At 33.8% G+C, this 18,146-nt stretch overlaps 1 protein-coding gene across 7 annotated transcripts in view; it reads left to right on the forward strand.

Annotated features, from left to right (window-relative positions):
• The window catches only part of GALNT13 (polypeptide N-acetylgalactosaminyltransferase 13), a 585,401-nt gene that overhangs the window by 560,157 nt on the left and 7,098 nt on the right, over positions 1-18,146 (forward strand). For all 7 annotated transcript variants that reach the window (XM_054478803.2, XM_063647484.1, XM_063647481.1 and 4 more), the window contains one exon: positions 7,320-7,454. In XM_054478803.2, coding sequence (XP_054334778.1) covers positions 7,320-7,454 — 135 coding nt within the window. The remainder of the gene's footprint in view (positions 1-7,319; positions 7,455-18,146) is intronic.

Consider the following 18,146-nt stretch of genomic DNA (forward strand, 5'->3'; position numbering starts at 1 on the left):
TTGCTTTGTAACTTGTACTGCTGGAACAAGGTTTCATTAGCACAGGCTCATGCTAGAGATTTGAGCAAATGTTTGTTTGCAGTTTTTCTAAAGGGTCATGAAAAAAGAGTATTTTAAAAGAAGTAACTATACATAAATTAGGATTTTAAATGTAATACAATTGTTAAAAAAAAGTGGACACCTAGTCTTTCATTATGTAAAATTGATTTAACAGAATATTTTAGATCCTTCTCAGAGAAGTCCTTGAAATTATTTAGATGTTGTTTTAGGTATTTGAAGAATTGTAAAATGTCTTTGGACATTCTCCCTAAAAAGAAAAATCCAGAACAAACCATACATGTATGTGAAAAAGAAAGAATGCTTACCATCTGATATGATTTGGCTGTGTCTCCACCAAAATCTCATCTTGAGTTGTAGCTCCCATAATCCCCACATGTCATGGGAGGGACCTGGTGGGAGATAATTGAATCATGGGGGCAGGTTTTTCCCATGTTGTTCTCATGATAGTGAATAAGTCTCATGAGATCTGATGGTTTTATAAAGGGCAGTTTCCCTGCACACACTCTCTTGCCTGCCACCATGTGAGATGTGCCTTTGCTCCTCCTTCACCTTCCACCACAATTGTGAGCCTCCCCAGCCATGTGGAACTGTGAGTCCATTAAACCTCTTTCCTTTATACATTACCCAGTCTTGGGTATGTCCTTATAGCAGTGTGAGATCAGACTAAAACATCATCTATGAAAAGAAAAATACTGAGATTAAAAGGAATTGAGATTTGAATTGGCTTTATATATAGTATCATCTATTATAGATAGTACTCATTTGATTACAACATAAATTCAGAGGCAGAAATCATTATGACCTCAATAAAGTATACATAAAATCAGGAAAATCACCTAGTCACATTATAAAACACCTTTATGAAGATATAGCTATAATAGAAAAGTATTTTGAAAATGGTTGATTTTATGCTATTGGAAAGTATAACTGGATGTTAAAATTTCAGCCCAGATACCAAGATACAATAAATGTGAAATGTAAAATCAGATTTCCCTATGCAAAATTTGCAATGACAATCTAAAATCATATTTTCCTGTGCAAAATTTGCAAAGACACTTTGGAAATCTGATTTCGTGACTTCAGACGCTTCAACCAGCATGAGGAGGAAAAGGAGGTATGTTAGTTTGCTGGAGCTGTTGTATCAAATTACTGCAAACTAGGTTGCTTAAAACCATAGAAATTTATTGTCTTACAGTTCTGGAGGCTAGAAGTCTGAAATCAAGGTGTCAGAAGTGCCATACTCCCTCTGAAACCTAAGGGAGAATCATCCTTTTCCTCTTCTAGCTTCCAGTGTTTGCCAACAATCCTTGGTGTCCCATGGCTTGTAGATGCATCATTCCAATCTCTACTTCCATCATCACGTGGCTGTCTTTTCTGTGTCTCTATTCTCTTATAAGGATGCCAGTCCTTTTAGATGAAGGGCCCATCTTACTCCAGTATGACTTCGTCATGAGGACTATCTCCATAAGTGTACACATTTTGTGGTACTGGTGGTTAGGACTTCAGTATATCATCTGGGGAGCCACAGTTCAACCCATAATGGAAGCTATCAGAATATGGAGAAGATTATACTATTTTGCCTGGAGAGATTAGTTGCCCGCCCTCTAGAGGAGATGGGCTGGGATTCTAGCTTCCAGTAAGAGGAGGATTCAAGGCCGGGAAATTCTTGAGTTTGCAACCCATGCAATCACACAGAGCCCTACAATCTTGGAATTCTTGGTAATTTTATAACAATAAGTTCTGCATTTTCATTTTGCACTGGGACCTGCAAATTATGTAGGACGCCAGTTGGAGAGCTTGGTATATGCTTCTGGTACTTGAGAATATGGCAGGCTGTGGCCTGACTCACACATGATAAGGCTGGCTTGTGACAAGTGAATACAGGGAGCTGACTGCACTGCCTAAGGTTAGCCTGCGTCCCAGAGTTTTCACAAAAAGTGGCTCACTTATAAAATATGCATTGTCCTCTCTCTTTGCACTTCAGTTAAGAGGTGCTCAGAGGTGGGAATCTCTAAGAAAATCCTAATGGTCTCAGGACAGGGAGCTTTAAATCTCTGGCAGGCCGGAGAACAGGAAGGAGTTATACAAAACAGTTCAAATAAGACCTCTCTTACAGCTTTGCCACTCTGGAAGAATGAAAAAATAAAAAATAAAAAACTGATTAGCAGACTGGGTGAATTTGGGAGTGGGTAGGAACAGTGAGGGAAAAAAAAAAAAAGCTTAAGTCGTAAAACAGAAAAAGCCTTTGCCTCTGCAGGCTGCCAACATAAATTAGGCCCAATATGAAGAAGGGGGAATTATTTGATATTACATTGCACTTAGAGTTTTGATTAGTACTACTAAACAGTATATTCTAATTTCTGAATTGAATCCCAAGATGACCTAAACAGGTTAGCCAAAAAAAAAAAAAAAAAAATTAAATAAATCATGCACACTATGTTTTTCACTTAGGAATAAGGAAAAATATGTTATCTACTCCAATACATTTTAAAGGGTTAGTGGTGTTGTGGCCTGAATTGTGCTCTTCTAGAAATTCATATGTTGAAGTCTTAACCCCCAGTTCCTTAGAATGTAACCATATTAGAGATGAGTCTTTAAAGAGGTAAAGTTAAAATGGCATCATTAGGGTGCCCTAATCTAATGTAACTGGTGTTTTTATAAAAAGAGGAGATTAGGACACATGCAGACAGAGAAGGAAGACCATGTGAAGACACATGGAGAAGATCCCTCTTGCAAGCTAAAGAGAGTGGCCTAAGCAGAAACCAACTCTACTAAGATCTTGATCTTGGACTTCCAGCCTCCAAACCTGTCAGGAAATAAATTTCTGTTGCTTAGTCCACCCAGTCCATACTACTTTGTTATGGCAGCCCTAGTGAACTAATACAACAGTAAACAATAAAAACTGAGTTATTACAGTGATTAATTAGTTTGTTGGTTTGTTTGTTTTTTTTAGAGGAGTCTCGCTCTGTAGCCCAGGCTGGAGTGCAGTGGCGCAATCTCCGCTCACTGCAAGCTCCACCTCCTGGGCTCATGCCATTCTCCTGCCTCAGCCTCCCGAGTAGCTGGGACTACAGGCGCCCGCCACCAAGCCCGGCTGATTTTTTGTATTTTTAGTAGACACGGGGTTTCACCGTGTTAGCCAGGATGGTCTCAATCTCCTGACCTCGTGATCCGCCCGCCTCGGCCTCCCAAAGTGCTGGGATTACAGGCATAATAATCAACAAGGTCCACAAATTGGAGCATAGACATTATCACCTGTGTCATTATCACCATCTTATAAGATAGCTGAGATTAAAAGAGTTGACTCAAAAATGGCCATTTTAGTGGTTGTTTGTAGACCTAGCTTGACTGAAGGACTACATAAGAATATATGTGATACTAGATAGCTCATAATTTTACAGTTTAGACAACATGAACATTAAGTGTGAAACAGAATTTTAAAAACGCTATAAATTACTAAATCCATAGGATTCATACAAAGAGCTCTACATGTTACATTTTGCAGTACTGTAAGTTGGTATACATTCATAGAAATATAAATGTAATTGCACAATAAAAGAATAGAGCAAATTTATTTAATATATATGAAGCATAGAACACATTTTTTAAAAAAGGTAGTGTTCAATTAATGTTAACATTCTCCCTGTTTCCTCTTTTATAATGGAAGGAAAGGCACAGAGATTGATTGTTTTTCCCTGCTTCTAGTCACCTTAGCTTAATTAAAGTGATTAGACTTTGAACCAATTAATTGTCATTAAAGTCAGGCTGGCACTGGAACAAATGGAAACATGTTAAATCTATGGTTCATGTAACACAGTTCTGCTTTACTAAGTATTGGTAACCGATGATAAAGCAATTTGAGAGATAATTAGAAAAGGAAGAAGAATAGTTTCCATTATTTTAAGAGAATGTACAATGAGATTTTATTAATGAATGAATCAATCATGTATAGTGTAGTTATCAGCATATGTGACAGTTTAAGGTAAAGTGCTTCATTGGTGTGCAGGTTAGAAATATTTTAACTCACATAGTCAGGCATAAAGGTTTCAACCACAGCAAGGACAGGCTAGGCCTTACACCTACTAACTGAGAGTGTCTGTGGAGTAGTGAGACGGAAAAACAAGCAGCAGCTATAGGGAATAGCTGCTTCCTAGGAAATACAGCATGAGATTTGGAGATTGTCCCCAAAGTCATAAAGGAACTCATAAGTAGTTAATCTAGAGGGTCATAATACAATGCTGAAATTATCAGAAACATCTGTCATCAGGTATTATAAACTCTCTCTCGGGACTTGTGCAGTGGCCAAGGGGTCAGCACAGACAGGCAAGAGCAAACATTGCTGGACCCTTATACTAAAATTTCTTGGCAGTATTGGGAAGAAATCCTCAATTTGGGATTAACTCCAAGACTGGGAATAATAACTCTAAATATCAGCTACTGAATTTTGTCTGTGTGCCAGAATCTCTGCGAAATATTTCACATATAATATTTTCAGTATACCCAAAGTGAATTCCATGAACCTTTTACAGTAGTAAATATGAAAAAATTTTCATGATGACAATTATGAGTTAAAAAGCTAATGGATATAAATGATAAATAATTGAGATCAAACCTAATAATTTCCAGATAAAATCAAGAAGGATATATATATACTGACACGCACTGACTTTTTGTTATTATAAAGAGTAAAAGACATCCTAGAAACAAGCATACAAATGAGATTATTTCCCAGGTACAAAAAGCAAATTAATCCTGATTTTACATTAATCCAAGAAAAATAAGGAAGCATTATCTACAGATTGTTTTAACAAAAATTGCTTGTGAGCCAAATATTTTAACATCTGTTAATTTTTTTTCAAGTACAAAGGCCAAAAAAAATTTAGCAGACATATAATTTATATACACATATAAGTACAGAAACTATTCTACAAATATATCTTTCTTAAATGTAATTTACTTATAACTCTAACAACCACAAATGAATCTAAATTAGAAATTGAGGATCAAGGGATATGGTAGACTGCTCTCTCAAAGGTTCAACAGGTACTGTTTCCAAACTATCTTAAGAGACTGGAGAAGAATACACTGTATAAAAACGGCCTGAGCCATTAGAAAATTAAGGCTGAAATGGATGTTATGATGTTTCCTTTTACACTGGCATTTGTACACTTTAAAAGGAAGCAATTTTAATGTCGAAGGCTATCCTTCAGTATTGAAATAATCCTATAATGAACAAAAGAAATTTCTCTAGAAATTTCCTTCTCTCAGCTTAAGATTCTCACTTGTGTAATTAAATAAGTTTGTAATTGTGTTTAAAATAATACTGTTTGGGGAGGATATGAATATTTCTGTTTGATGAGTTTTTATTTTATTCTTCTTAGGTGACCAGATGTTCTTCATAAAAACTTATGAACATGAAAAAGTAATGAAGCTAGAAAATTTATTTGTGAATTGCATATATGAAGTCTGTGATATATTTTACATAATTCAATTAAATGTACTTCACATTTCTCAAATTTGTATATTATTGAGAAAATGTATAACCTTTGTGAAGAATTTTCTGGTTGTTGTTGTTGTTGTTGTTGTTGTTGTTGTTTTGAGACTGGGTCTTGCTCTGTCACCCAGACTGAGTGCAGTGGTGTGATCATGGCTCAAGCAATCTACCAACCTCAGCCTCTCCCACCTCAGCCTCCCAAGTAGTGGGGACAACAGGCGTGTACCACCATGCTTGGATAATTTTCTTTTTATTATTGTTTGTAGAGCTGACATCTCTGTATGTTTCCCTGGCTGGTCTTAAACTCCTGAGCTCAAGCAATCCTCTCGCCTTAGCCTCCCAAAGTGTTGGGATTACAGGCATGAGCCACCAACCCACTGACCCAGCCCCCTATAATTTCCTTTTAAGCGGTTGGCAGAAGAGGGTATTTGTGTTCCGTCATTGATTTTGCCGCTTCCTCTCACCACTTCTTGTGATTTTCATGGAAGTTCTGAGTAGCAGTGCTGCAGAGGCAACTCTTCCAAGACTAACTCGTTCAGCTTACCGAGCTCCAGAGTTTATGTTGTTTGTAAAGCTGACTTCCTCAGATTTCATCAGATATCTTTGAAAAACAAAAAGACCCTGATATGACCTTTCTCATTATGTATTCTGTTGACATTGCAAGGAGAAAGAAAAACCCACAGAATACTGAACAATGCTTATCATAGTTAAAAGAAGAAAACACATTCTATAATTATGTGCTTAATAACCCTCATGAGGCTGGGCGCAGTGGCTCACACCTGTAATCCCAGCACTTTGGGAGGCCGAGGCAGGTGGATCATGAGGTCGGGAGATTGAGACCATCCTGGCCAACATAGTGAAACCCCGTCTCTACTAAAATACAAAACATTAGCCCGGCATGATGGTGCATGCCTGTAGTCCCAGCTACTCGGGAGGCTGAGGCAGGAGAATCGCTTGAACCCGGGAGGCAGAGGTTGCAGTGAGCCCAGATCACGCCAGTGCACTCCAGCCAGACGACAGAGCAAGACTCCGTCTACAAAAACAAAAACCCTCGTGAAACCTTAATAATCAATGTTGTAAATAAATTATTCACACCAGGAGCAAAATAATAAAGATTATTATAGTTCAATTGAATTATCTAACAAAGAGTCCATAATGCACCGTGACATTTCTTGGATATTTTCAGAAGAATTGATGTAGTTAAGCTTAGGCAAACCATATTAGAGAAATAAGTGTAGAGCCTACCTTTAATAAGATCTCCAGAGAAGATACTTCTACAACCTTCAGAAGCTCACTGAAAATATTTAATAAAACTTATACGATGTACTTATGTTATCAGAAGAAAGATTTAAACTTCTATATGAAAAAATGACATTGTAGAATTGGAGAATTTGTCATACGATAGTAGGAACAGGGACTGCCTTCACTGAGCTCCATGCAGTTTGCAAACTTTATTTAACCTGTTGTGAGCTTTATAGTGCAAGTATCATGCAAGAAATACAGTGCCAGCAAATAATCGGTATTTAAAAGTTTGTTCTGTTAAACTGAGGCCTCACCAAAACATCGTAAAACAGATGACTTTGTCCCTATTTTGCAGTTGAGGAAAAAGACTCAAAGAGATGAATTAACTTTCTCAAGATAACATACCAGCAATCGTTTGAAAACACAAGTTTATCTGATACAAAAGCTTCCACGGATAGATCTGCTCTATTGTGACATTTTAAAACATACATATTATTTTATTAGCTGAATTTTATATTTTCAGGTATTTTCTTACACTGCTGATAAAGAAATCCGAACCGATGACTTGTGCTTGGATGTTTCTAGACTCAATGGACCTGTAATCATGTTAAAATGCCACCATATGAGAGGAAATCAGTTATGGGAATATGATGCTGAGGTATAGTATTTTCTTAATTTACTTATTATTTGATGCTTAAGCTCAGTTATATATTTCAACATTCAACATTTAAATCTTAAGCTGGTTTTTATCTACATTGGCAGAATTAGATTTTCAAGCATGCAGGCTCATATCCGGTAACATTAGGATGGCATATCATATAAACAGGTTTCTCCAAATTGGTCCATTAATATAAAATATGAATGAGGACAATAAAATCAGTTTTGTGTATGACAACTTGTTATCTCCATGTACATGCCAAACATAAATTAGGCAAGAGGTAAGCTAAGCCTATCTGAGAGGTTTGTATGAAGATGTGCATACAGGATAATATTGACAATATGTCCATATTTTCAAATTTTAAATTTTACAATACTGATCACTGACATTTATGTTCCTCAACTGGAAGGAACAATATCTGACAAGATTAACAAGATTTCTTTACTGTTTACAATTGTAAATATTTTGCAGAATTCAATAAACTAATTAGTCACATAAAAAGCTGAGTAGCCTCTTCTCAATATAGCACACCTTTCTGACAGAGGGAGAGAAAACCACAAAATTACTGTTGGAAATTTATCTCCAGGCAGTGTGTAAAAACCAGATCAGCCATCAGATGGAGCTAATAAAAAAGAAATATTTTCCTTTGCATAAGGAAGCTTACTCTTGAAAACAGCTTCATTTCTTTCAGTTTTCTTTTTTGATTAACAAAATGAATTGGTTGTCTGTGTTACATTTCCCACATTATTAAGTGGTAGGTGATTTATTTAAAAGGAAAACTAAACTTCGTTCTGCTTAAAAGATAAATACTACTATAGAGGTAAATGAGTCTCACAGATGCAGTATTCCATGCAAGCCTAAAATTTTCTACAAGAATAACATTTTAAAAACCAATCTACAAAGTTTTTGGTACTGTTGATATTTTAGCAAGACCTTTTTAAAACCTTTTTGAATGTCGTTTTAATATTTGCATGAGCCTGTAGTTTCTTATGTTGAATATTAGAAAAACTTACTGAATTCTCATAGGATTTGAAACTGGTTATGTAGGGTTAATTTTGGGCCTAACACTCATACAGGATCTTAGGACACAAAATCATCTTCTGGGCCATAATTGAGGACAAACTCTGAGAATTCTTCTTATGTTGTACCAGTGTGTTCTATTAAGATGCTATTGCCTTCGCTATATCTTACTCACCTTGTCTGACCACCAATTTTTTTCTCTTCAACTATTATTTATTGGTACCATCCTTGATATTAAGCCTACAGAAAACAGTGCCTTTGCAAAATACATGTAGGTAAATCCTTCATCAGTACTCTCTTCTATGAGGAAAAGTGCAGTAAAATGTACAGATATAGTAGAAATCCTATAAGTGATATCTATTTTTAAATAAAACTTGTTCTTGTTGTTGTTACTGTTTAGTTTCTACCAGGAACCTGGGACTCTACTGAGCTTATGCTAAAAATAAGAAAATCTAGGATATATTTATTAAGAAAGGGGAATGATCGTATACATTTTTATAAGAGGAAGCAGTGTGGAATTTTAGAATACCACTTTTAATCTTTAAACTTTTCCATAACTCTTGAGTGAACAATGTCATAACTCAAATTCTTTCATTTCTCAAATAACTACTGTTAGCAATTTGGTGTATATTTTTGTTTACATTTTCTGTCAGCTAGTAGCAATGCTATTGAATACTAAGGAATTTTAAGTAAAAAGTGAAAAAAAAATAGGTAGCTTCCATAGGTAGATAAATAAATGATTTCTATAAATTTACTCTTTTGGATGACTAGTAGTTATCTGTTGCAGTATTTCAGAGCACTATAACATTTTGTGTCATGTTTACTTTGATTTTGGAACACACACACAAAAAGCTTATAAAATGTCATAAATATTGAGAAATTTTTATTTTAAATAATTTGATCGTCTGAATTATATAGCTTAATTAAATTCTCTTATATGTTTATGTTTTAAAAATTAACCAGTGATGTTTACATTGTCTAATGACACCACTTTGCCAAATTAAAAAATGTATAGGTCATAATCTAATAAATGACATGAGAATAGAGCAATTGTAGGAATAATACATTGCCTTTCTGGAAATTTCAGCTTTGAAATGCAATTATATTTTTGAGAAGGTCGTTAAAAAGGATTTTTTTAAACAAAATTGAAATATAACATTTATTACTATGCTTTTAATTTTACATTTAGGGTTTCTTTAGTTCACAGAATGGTTCCACCCCTTGCTACCCACAGGGTGATTCCAGGAGTAGTAGCGTCACCTGGGAACTTGTTAGAAATGCAGGATCCGAACCCGTGCTAAACACACTGAATCCAAGTTTGTATTTTAACAAAATCTCCAATCATTCATATACACATTTACGTTTGAAAAGGACACGGTCAAATACCTATGTATCTTCCTTAGTCTTTTTATACACTGATTAAAGAATGTTACAAATTTAGGAAAAGGCATGAATACAATTTGGAAAATGGCAAGGCCTCCAGAGGGGAGCAGAGAGAGGGAAAGGGAGCAAAAGGGTAAGAAGTGTTGAGATGAGAAAGAGGAATAATTGCTCAGTGGTTCTATTCTTCTCATATTCCAACCTGTGGAAAGTAAATGCGCGCTGCTTACTACTTTAACTCAATTCTTTATCTTTTGCTAGCAAGGACAAAATTATTCTTTGAAAAATCTCTGAGGTGGTGCAGGTTCAAGGCAGAATAAAAATTGTTGGAGTTCACAGAATTACAGAACTGAAATGTACCTTAAAGTTCTCTCCTTTAAGCCTTTATCAGGAGGAACTAAAGCACAAAGATTACACCGCTAGCAGCAGAGCTAGGATTCAGGTCCTAATAAAGTATTCCAAGCAAGCTAGCTATCAGTACAATTGTGAATCTCACCATGTGAACAGCAGAAATATTCCACCACCTTATCTCCCATAGTCCTTTCAATCTTAGAAAAGAAAGTCATAAATAGAAGCAAGATTGTTGGAATATCCAGAGAAAAATGGAAACAGTGTCATGAAGCCTCAAAACGTGGAATCTATCCAGCTACTTTGGTTTTGTTTACTTCTTAGGTGTGTGGGGGAAAAGAGAAGGAATACAGTTCAACACATATTTATCTGTTTTCTCATGCAATTCTTACAATAGTCTTATAAGACAGATATTCTATTTTTCACATTAGTAAAATGAAGCATAGGGTAAATGCCTCGTTTAAGTTTGCACAGCCAGATTCTGGCAGTGAATCCAGCAATTTTTCTACTACACTATATTGCCTCTTGATGTTATCGAAAAACTGGAAGTAATTAGATTCTTTCAATGGTTAAGATATAATAAGCTAAATATACAGTATTTCAAATGGAATAACTAAATGCTATCAGTTATTTGTTTTACCAAATTTTATTGATATAAAATTTCTCATTTTTTTAATAGTGGGAAAGATGTTCTACAATAAATATGGTCTATTTGGCTGAATAAGCAGTCATAAAACTACTTTGTCATTTTGCTCTAATTGCTTACAAACTTCAGCTATACATATTCATAATATCTAATTGCTTATCCTTATAATTGAATGAAACTAAGCACATGTTAGTAATAAATGCACTTCTTTGGTCAACTTTGATTTCAAATGTAGTTTCTCATACCCCTAACTAAATAGTTCTTAAATAACCACGAATTCAATTCACTGTCATCTTATATGTGGCCTAACCTGTTTGAATTGAGGGCATCCTGGGCATCATTAGCAAAATTGTGGGGTACCTATGTGGTCTGGAAGCTTAAATAAATTGCACAAACCCTTCTGTGCCATGAAATGCTTATTGCCAGGATTAAATGAAAAGAAAAAAAATTCATCTCACTGAGACGTTTTAAGAATTATTTTTATAAAGTTCTGTCATCCATTTATTCTATTGTATTCAGGTGTTCTTATATTCTGTTTGAACATTATAATTATGTTCCAATCAATTTAGAATATTTCCCTATGATATGTGCACATAATTACATTTCTTTTTGAATAACTAGGCAGCTACATACAGTGTGAGAATCTAATTTTAGATCAGAACACTTATGTTCAACAAACACTATGCAACAAAGAAAGAGAGAAAAATACGATGCTAAAAATAACTAATTTTTCATGTGACTGAGCAAGTTGACTTAGAAAATACTTGTGAATTCTGTATACATCTGTATCAAATAATCTCCAGAGTCACAATGTAAGGAATTTTTTTCCATAGGTAAAATGTGTTAGATTAATATTTAGACTTTACTTACACTACCATCTTTTATTTACCTTTATTAGAGAGCAGGTAAATGGGATTATAATTTCAAGGTAAGTGATCTTTAAATGCATCCCAGCCATTCCCCTGTGTAGCATTCCTAAGAAAATCAATGGCTCAATTTACCTTTTGAAGGTTGTGTGCATTACACAGGTATTACCTTTCCATATTCCTATTGACCCATAGCTGTGATTTCTTATTAGAAGTAGTGAGCAGGAATTTCAATAGATTGGTGTCATATTTGTAGTTCCTATATGTTAAATGATTATACTTCATATTTTATAATATTTCTGTTCGACTGAATGCATAGATTACCTTGTCTGGAGATCATAATTAATGTTTTGAGTAACAACTTTGTTATATTAATTTTTAATTGTTATTCTATGCTTAACAGAAGAACTCCTATTATCTTTGCTATTAAATTAAATATAATAGTACAAATTTATACTTATTTTGTATATGAGTATATGTAATAACATAATTGATTGGGTTTTATTTTAATCTTTTACTATGCCAACTTTTAAACTGAGACCTGTGCAATTGGCTCCTAAATCAACTATGCAGTCAGTTCATTAAAGTATCTATTTTTTTAATTAGTATGTTTTAATACCAAGGTATGGTCTAATTTTACAATATTAATGGCTCTTATTTTGTCACCAAAATTGTTTACCCTGATTCCAGTTGGCTTTAAGTAGGAATTACATATTTGGAAGGGTAAATTTAGAGATACTCCATGCTACATTTTATGTCAGTCAAACTTGCAAATATATTTAAAGGCAGGAATCACTAATATTTTTCTCATGTATTTTTACATGTTATGATTAAAATATTGTACATTGCAGAAAATACCAAGGCTTTACATTCTAGAGGAGAACAATAAAGTAATACTATATTATAAACAAAACCCAATACTAGCTTAGGGTTTAGATGATCCTATTTTTCTTCAATATTTTAAATAAAGCTATAGGAAAATATATTTGGCGGTAAGTTGCATGTCAGCCTGGATGTCACATTGTCTTCAAGGTTGAGTTAATATAGCCGGATGTAGTGGCATGGGCCTGTAGTACCAGCTACTCGGCAAGCTGAGATGGGAGGATTGCTAGAGCCCAGGAGTTCGAGGCCAGCCTGGGCAATATAGTGAGACCCTCTCTCTAAAACAAAACAAAAGTAGACTAATTAGGCATTTGCAACAAAAACAGATAAAACTAAGGGTTGATATACCTAATAAAGAGCATATCAACCCTTAATGACTATACTTTTTGAAAGGGAAATAGTATACCACATATAGAAATGTGCAAGGACTTGAATAAACAGCATAGTAGAAATGTAGCCAAAGAAAATGAAAAAAAAGTTTTTAAAAAACATACATAAATAAAAATCATTTTATGTGTGTTACTGTATTCATTTCTTGTTTATCCTTTCAATACGGCAAGAAATGTTTTTAGTAGCAACATATAATATTGGTGAAGATGCAGTGAGACTGACACCCGTAAAGTATCCTGACAGATAGCAAGCAAAAGAAGTGTTAGCTGCTGCTGCTATTATTACAAAATTACTGTTACAGATATATTTTAAAGGACTTTGCTGATATGTGTTAAAGTGTTCATGTATTTGACCTTGTAATTTCACTTCTAAGAATTATTTCCAAAGAAATAATGACGCATGTAGACATTGATGTTCAGAGATAGTTGCCAAGTATTATTAATAATGGCAAATATCTGTGAATATCAATATATTGATCAAATATCTCTGAAATACAATATATTTTTGTTATTTGCAATAGCTCCAAATTGGAAAGATATTCCCTGCAAATCAAAAAGTTAAATGGATTTTGGCAAATTCATTTTAGAGAAATAGTTTATTTCTTAATAGTAAGTGTGTAGATTATTTTAATGATAGAAAAAAATGCCTACAACATGAATAAAAGAATATTTTATTATATGACCTCAATTATATAAATACATAAAATTATTAGAACATACATACAATATTAATAATTGTTATCTTTTCAAACAGCATACTCAGAAAAAAATGAACTATGCTTTGTTTTCAAGCAAATGAAGACACTAAATAATTTTGTGTTTTTAAATGAAAAATAATTTTTGTCTCAATAAGGACAAGATTTGTAATTTTTCTTCTGGGCTATGGCTTTTTAGAAGTACCTGGAATGAAAGTTCTTTGACTATTTTTTCATGGCCATTCATTTGATAAACACCTTTGGGGGACATATATTACGGTCATGTTTTTTAATGAAAATTCTATATTGTATTTATGCCCTGGGGTCATGTTTCCGGAGGATAAGCAAAATCATTTTGTTTTTGTTTTATGTCATAAAAATAATTTTTCTTTTATATTACAAATGAAATTAACATCATTTACACTAATATATTTGATATTAAAGTGGCATTTTCCAAGAAAAGTTCACTACAAGGAGAAATATCACTGAGAGTAGAGGATGATCTAGCCTAGAAGTTTTGAACAGTATGGATGGAAAATTCATGTTTGGTTTAAAAACAAAAATATAAACTAGTCTTCTTAAAAAAATCAAGCTATATAGTTAACAATATTATTTATAGTTACAGTTTTAATATTAACTACATAGTTAATATTATGAATACAATGTTATTTTTTCTTTCTTTACAAATTATATACTATTTTACTGTGGAAGATAAATCCTTGAAAACATAAATCCAATGATTTGTGTTCATTAAGCTGCCTGAGAGAAGTAGCTTAATTTTAACAGGATTTATTGTCTGCACTGGTCTTTCACTAAGTGTTTGAATCAACAGACTTACTTAGTGTTTCCCAAGGGCAGGCACTGAGCTTCAAGATGTTGGTGGCCATAGTCTGTAGCTTTCCTGGAGCTTATGTTCCTATGGAGGAAATAGATGGAGAGCAAGAAACAGACAGATAAATTAATTAATTAAAATTGTTTGGAGAATTAGATTAAGAGTTGATCTTTTTCTTTTTCCTCCCTTCATTACCTACCTTTCTAATTGACATCTAACAAAGGTGGCAATGTACATGTGGAACACAACCAGGTTAGCCTTGTAAAAACATAAGTGGGAGCAATTTGAGTACCATACTGTTCAAAGTAAAGCCTTAAAGCTAAATTATCCTCCGAATTTGTCCCTGATATTTATTTAATTTTAGGGTGAAAGAATGAGGAGGCCAAGGGCCATAGTTGGACTAATCAACTATTTTGAATATCCACTCACAAATAACTCATCTGGTACTAAAAAGCATTGTATTACTAGAATGAAGGCTGAGAATATAATCTTTTATATCTAAAATAACTTTTGCCAAAAATATTTCATCATTTAATCGTAAGGCCCTCTCCATATTCTCAGTCTTATCTTCATTTACTCCTTCCTTATAGGGTTGATATTAAAGCCATCTAGAAAAATGTGGCTCACAGCTCCATGGATGCAATTATTGTGACATGTGCCTTCCATCTTTATCCAGTAGAAATTGCATGTTGCCTAGGATGATTGATTTATTACTGTCTTTGTACTTGATTTCGTCATTATTCATTATTTTCTTTGTCAAACAGACCCACACTCTTCTTCATATAATCACCCAGTCTTGTCTCTCAGTGAACAAAGTAGCTGATGGCTCCCAGCATCCTACTGTGGAAACCTGTAATGATAGCACTTTGCAAAAATGGCTACTAAGAAACTATACAAGAATGGAAATTTTTAGAAATATTTTTGGGAATTCTACTGATTACATTCTCTAATGATTTTTGGAGGTTTGTGTTGCAGATTTTATTAAATTTATTTCAGTATTTTTGTTATGTTCAGTTACTGAAATCTGGAAACTCCTTTAAAATGTGGTTAAGAAAAACTTGTATGACCTTTTCTCCATGGAGTTAACTCTCTTTTACTTCCTAGCTACTTATTAATTTGGGGACTGCATATATTAAGTTGTGTTTAGTCTATCCTTAATGAGTAGGGGTTTTTTGGTTTTTTTTCTTTATTTTAAACATATATATGCCTAAATATACTTGATGAACGATATTATGAAATATTATCTCTCTTGAGGTGAACTATAGCCATGTCTATATAACAACAGGTTCTGCGTCATCAGATCTGAAAAAAATCAATTAAAAAACTAACAGGGCCAAAGAAAGGATTGTTTCTAAGACACTGAAATCATTTATTTTCGTTTCTTTTTATTCAGATACTTTGGTTAAATGCAAATATGGCATATCCTTTCTAAAGTATCTTATTATTTTAATTAAAACACTAAGCAAACACATTATTAAAGACTAAGATGTGATTTTAATACCTTTATAAAGAAAATTATTTCTAAGCATTTCTTTGTGGTTGCCTAAGTGAAACAATATTTTTTAAGTTGTATCTTTTATCTCTCACTTGTATGATTTGTGACTATCTTTTCAGCAAGCAATAAAATGAATCATTATACAGGTCAAGTCAACAAACTGATATGAAATTCTTGTAAGGAGTGCAAATAAGAACATGTCCTAGCTTTTAGTTTTAAGGAGTGTATTATCCAATAATTAAAGGATTTTACTTTGTCCCAGACCTCACAATGAGAACATAAGGAAGATTGGGGCATTTTTCTGGTTCAAATGAACCACTTAAAGATTGTTAGTGGAGGAAACAATTGAGCTCAGAAGTCTTGTAACAAGGCTAGAAATGAAATTATGGATGAGGGGACAATATATGGGGTACTATTTTAATTAGAACTATATTCAAGCCAAAGACATTCCAAATGTAAGAGTTGGTAAAGCTGGAAAAGTCTAGGTCTTTTGCACAAAGAGAACTTATGTACAAAGCAATTTATGTGTATTATGTTAGTTTGCTTTCAGAGCAACCAATCCTGATACGTGCAGTGCCAAAAAAGGAGGTTTAGGCTTAACTAAATATTTCTTCTCACAAGTCTACCATAGAGTGCTAGAGCAGAGACCACAGAGTGCTTCTCTCCATAGGAGAAATTGGAGCAGTTCCCTTAGCAGTTCTTACAGCCTTCTTTACAGGTGACAGTCTGTTGCAAGGAGATGAGATCCACATCAGGCAGATGTCAAAACCATCCTGGCTTATTTGCCTTATCCTCACAGAAGATGATCTTTCCTTGTGACAACTCCATAGGCCTAGCTTCCAGGAACGAAATAAAACATATAGAATTACAAGTCTGCATTTAGAAAAGCCCAAAGTTTGCTTTTCTGTTAGTATATGTATGCAACTTATCAGTTGCAGATGCAGTTTATCAATCAGAGTTCACTTTTACCATAAACAATGTAGCCTAGGAACATAGTTAACATTTTTACCCTTTCAAGGTTGCCAGGGGATTACAGTTAGATAGTTGACTGAAGGTCAAATTTTTTAAACAAAAGGGAAAAAGGATATTTGTAAGCATATTTAAGTCTAAGTATTTTCTGACAAAGAACATGATTCCTCAGAATAATTTGAAACATGCCTGAGTGTTCACAGCCAGTAAGTAAAGGACAGGAATTTACCTGAGCCTAAAAGGTCTGGTTTTCCACTGCACTACATTATAAAGGAGAAGTATTTAGTTGTTTGTCTCTGCAGCAGTGGGTTTTGACTATTAGTGAATTCCTTCAAATAAATCATATATTGTTTAGAAAGAACAAAAATAACTAGTGTTTTTAAAATTATTATTTGTGCAGTTGACAGCATCTATTCAACATGATCCTTAAAGAAATATCTCAAGTCTGTGCTATATTTTGAACTAAAGTAACTGATAATTGATCAAAGCATTCAACTACTATGATATGTGATCAATTGCAATAAGACACTGGGAGTGCTTTCCGGGGTAGCTTAATGGGCAATGACATATTTGATATATGAAAAATCATACTTTTTTAAAAAAGGGATCTAATAGAAGTATGCAATGGTAAGTGATATTTTTGAAAGAGAATATATACACAAAAGACCACAGGTACGTAACAAAAATGAAACAATTTTGTTGATTTTTAACTAGAAATGTCTAGAAAATATACATACTGTTTTTGTTATGTATCTTTATCTTTTCAAGCTGGCTACTGGTTGAATTTCTGGCATAATAAGCATAAATCAGCCATCTTCTTGCCTATCTTTGGCCATTTATTCCTTTCTTTGTTTTTTAGTGTAAATAGCTTGATTCCATGTTTTGAAAGAGCAACAACAAAAGTCTCAATCTTGAAATCTCCTTTGTATCTAATTGCCTTTCTCTTTTAATTTCCTGCTTGCTGTCTCTTAGGCCTCTTCCACCACAAACCTGTTCTCCATTCCATCGTTTCTTACAACAGTGCAGTCCACGATGTTTTCAGTCCTAATCTAAGCAAATTACAATCGTCTGGCTGCTGTTTCTCTACCATTTTTATTGCCCACCCCTTACATTTACTTTCATCTCATTTTCAATGTAGTATCAAGTGCCAAAAAAAAAAAAAAAACATTT

Source organism: Pongo pygmaeus, chromosome 11, assembly GCF_028885625.2.
Source record: "Pongo pygmaeus isolate AG05252 chromosome 11, NHGRI_mPonPyg2-v2.0_pri, whole genome shotgun sequence".
Classification (NCBI taxonomy): domain Eukaryota; kingdom Metazoa; phylum Chordata; class Mammalia; order Primates; family Hominidae; genus Pongo; species Pongo pygmaeus.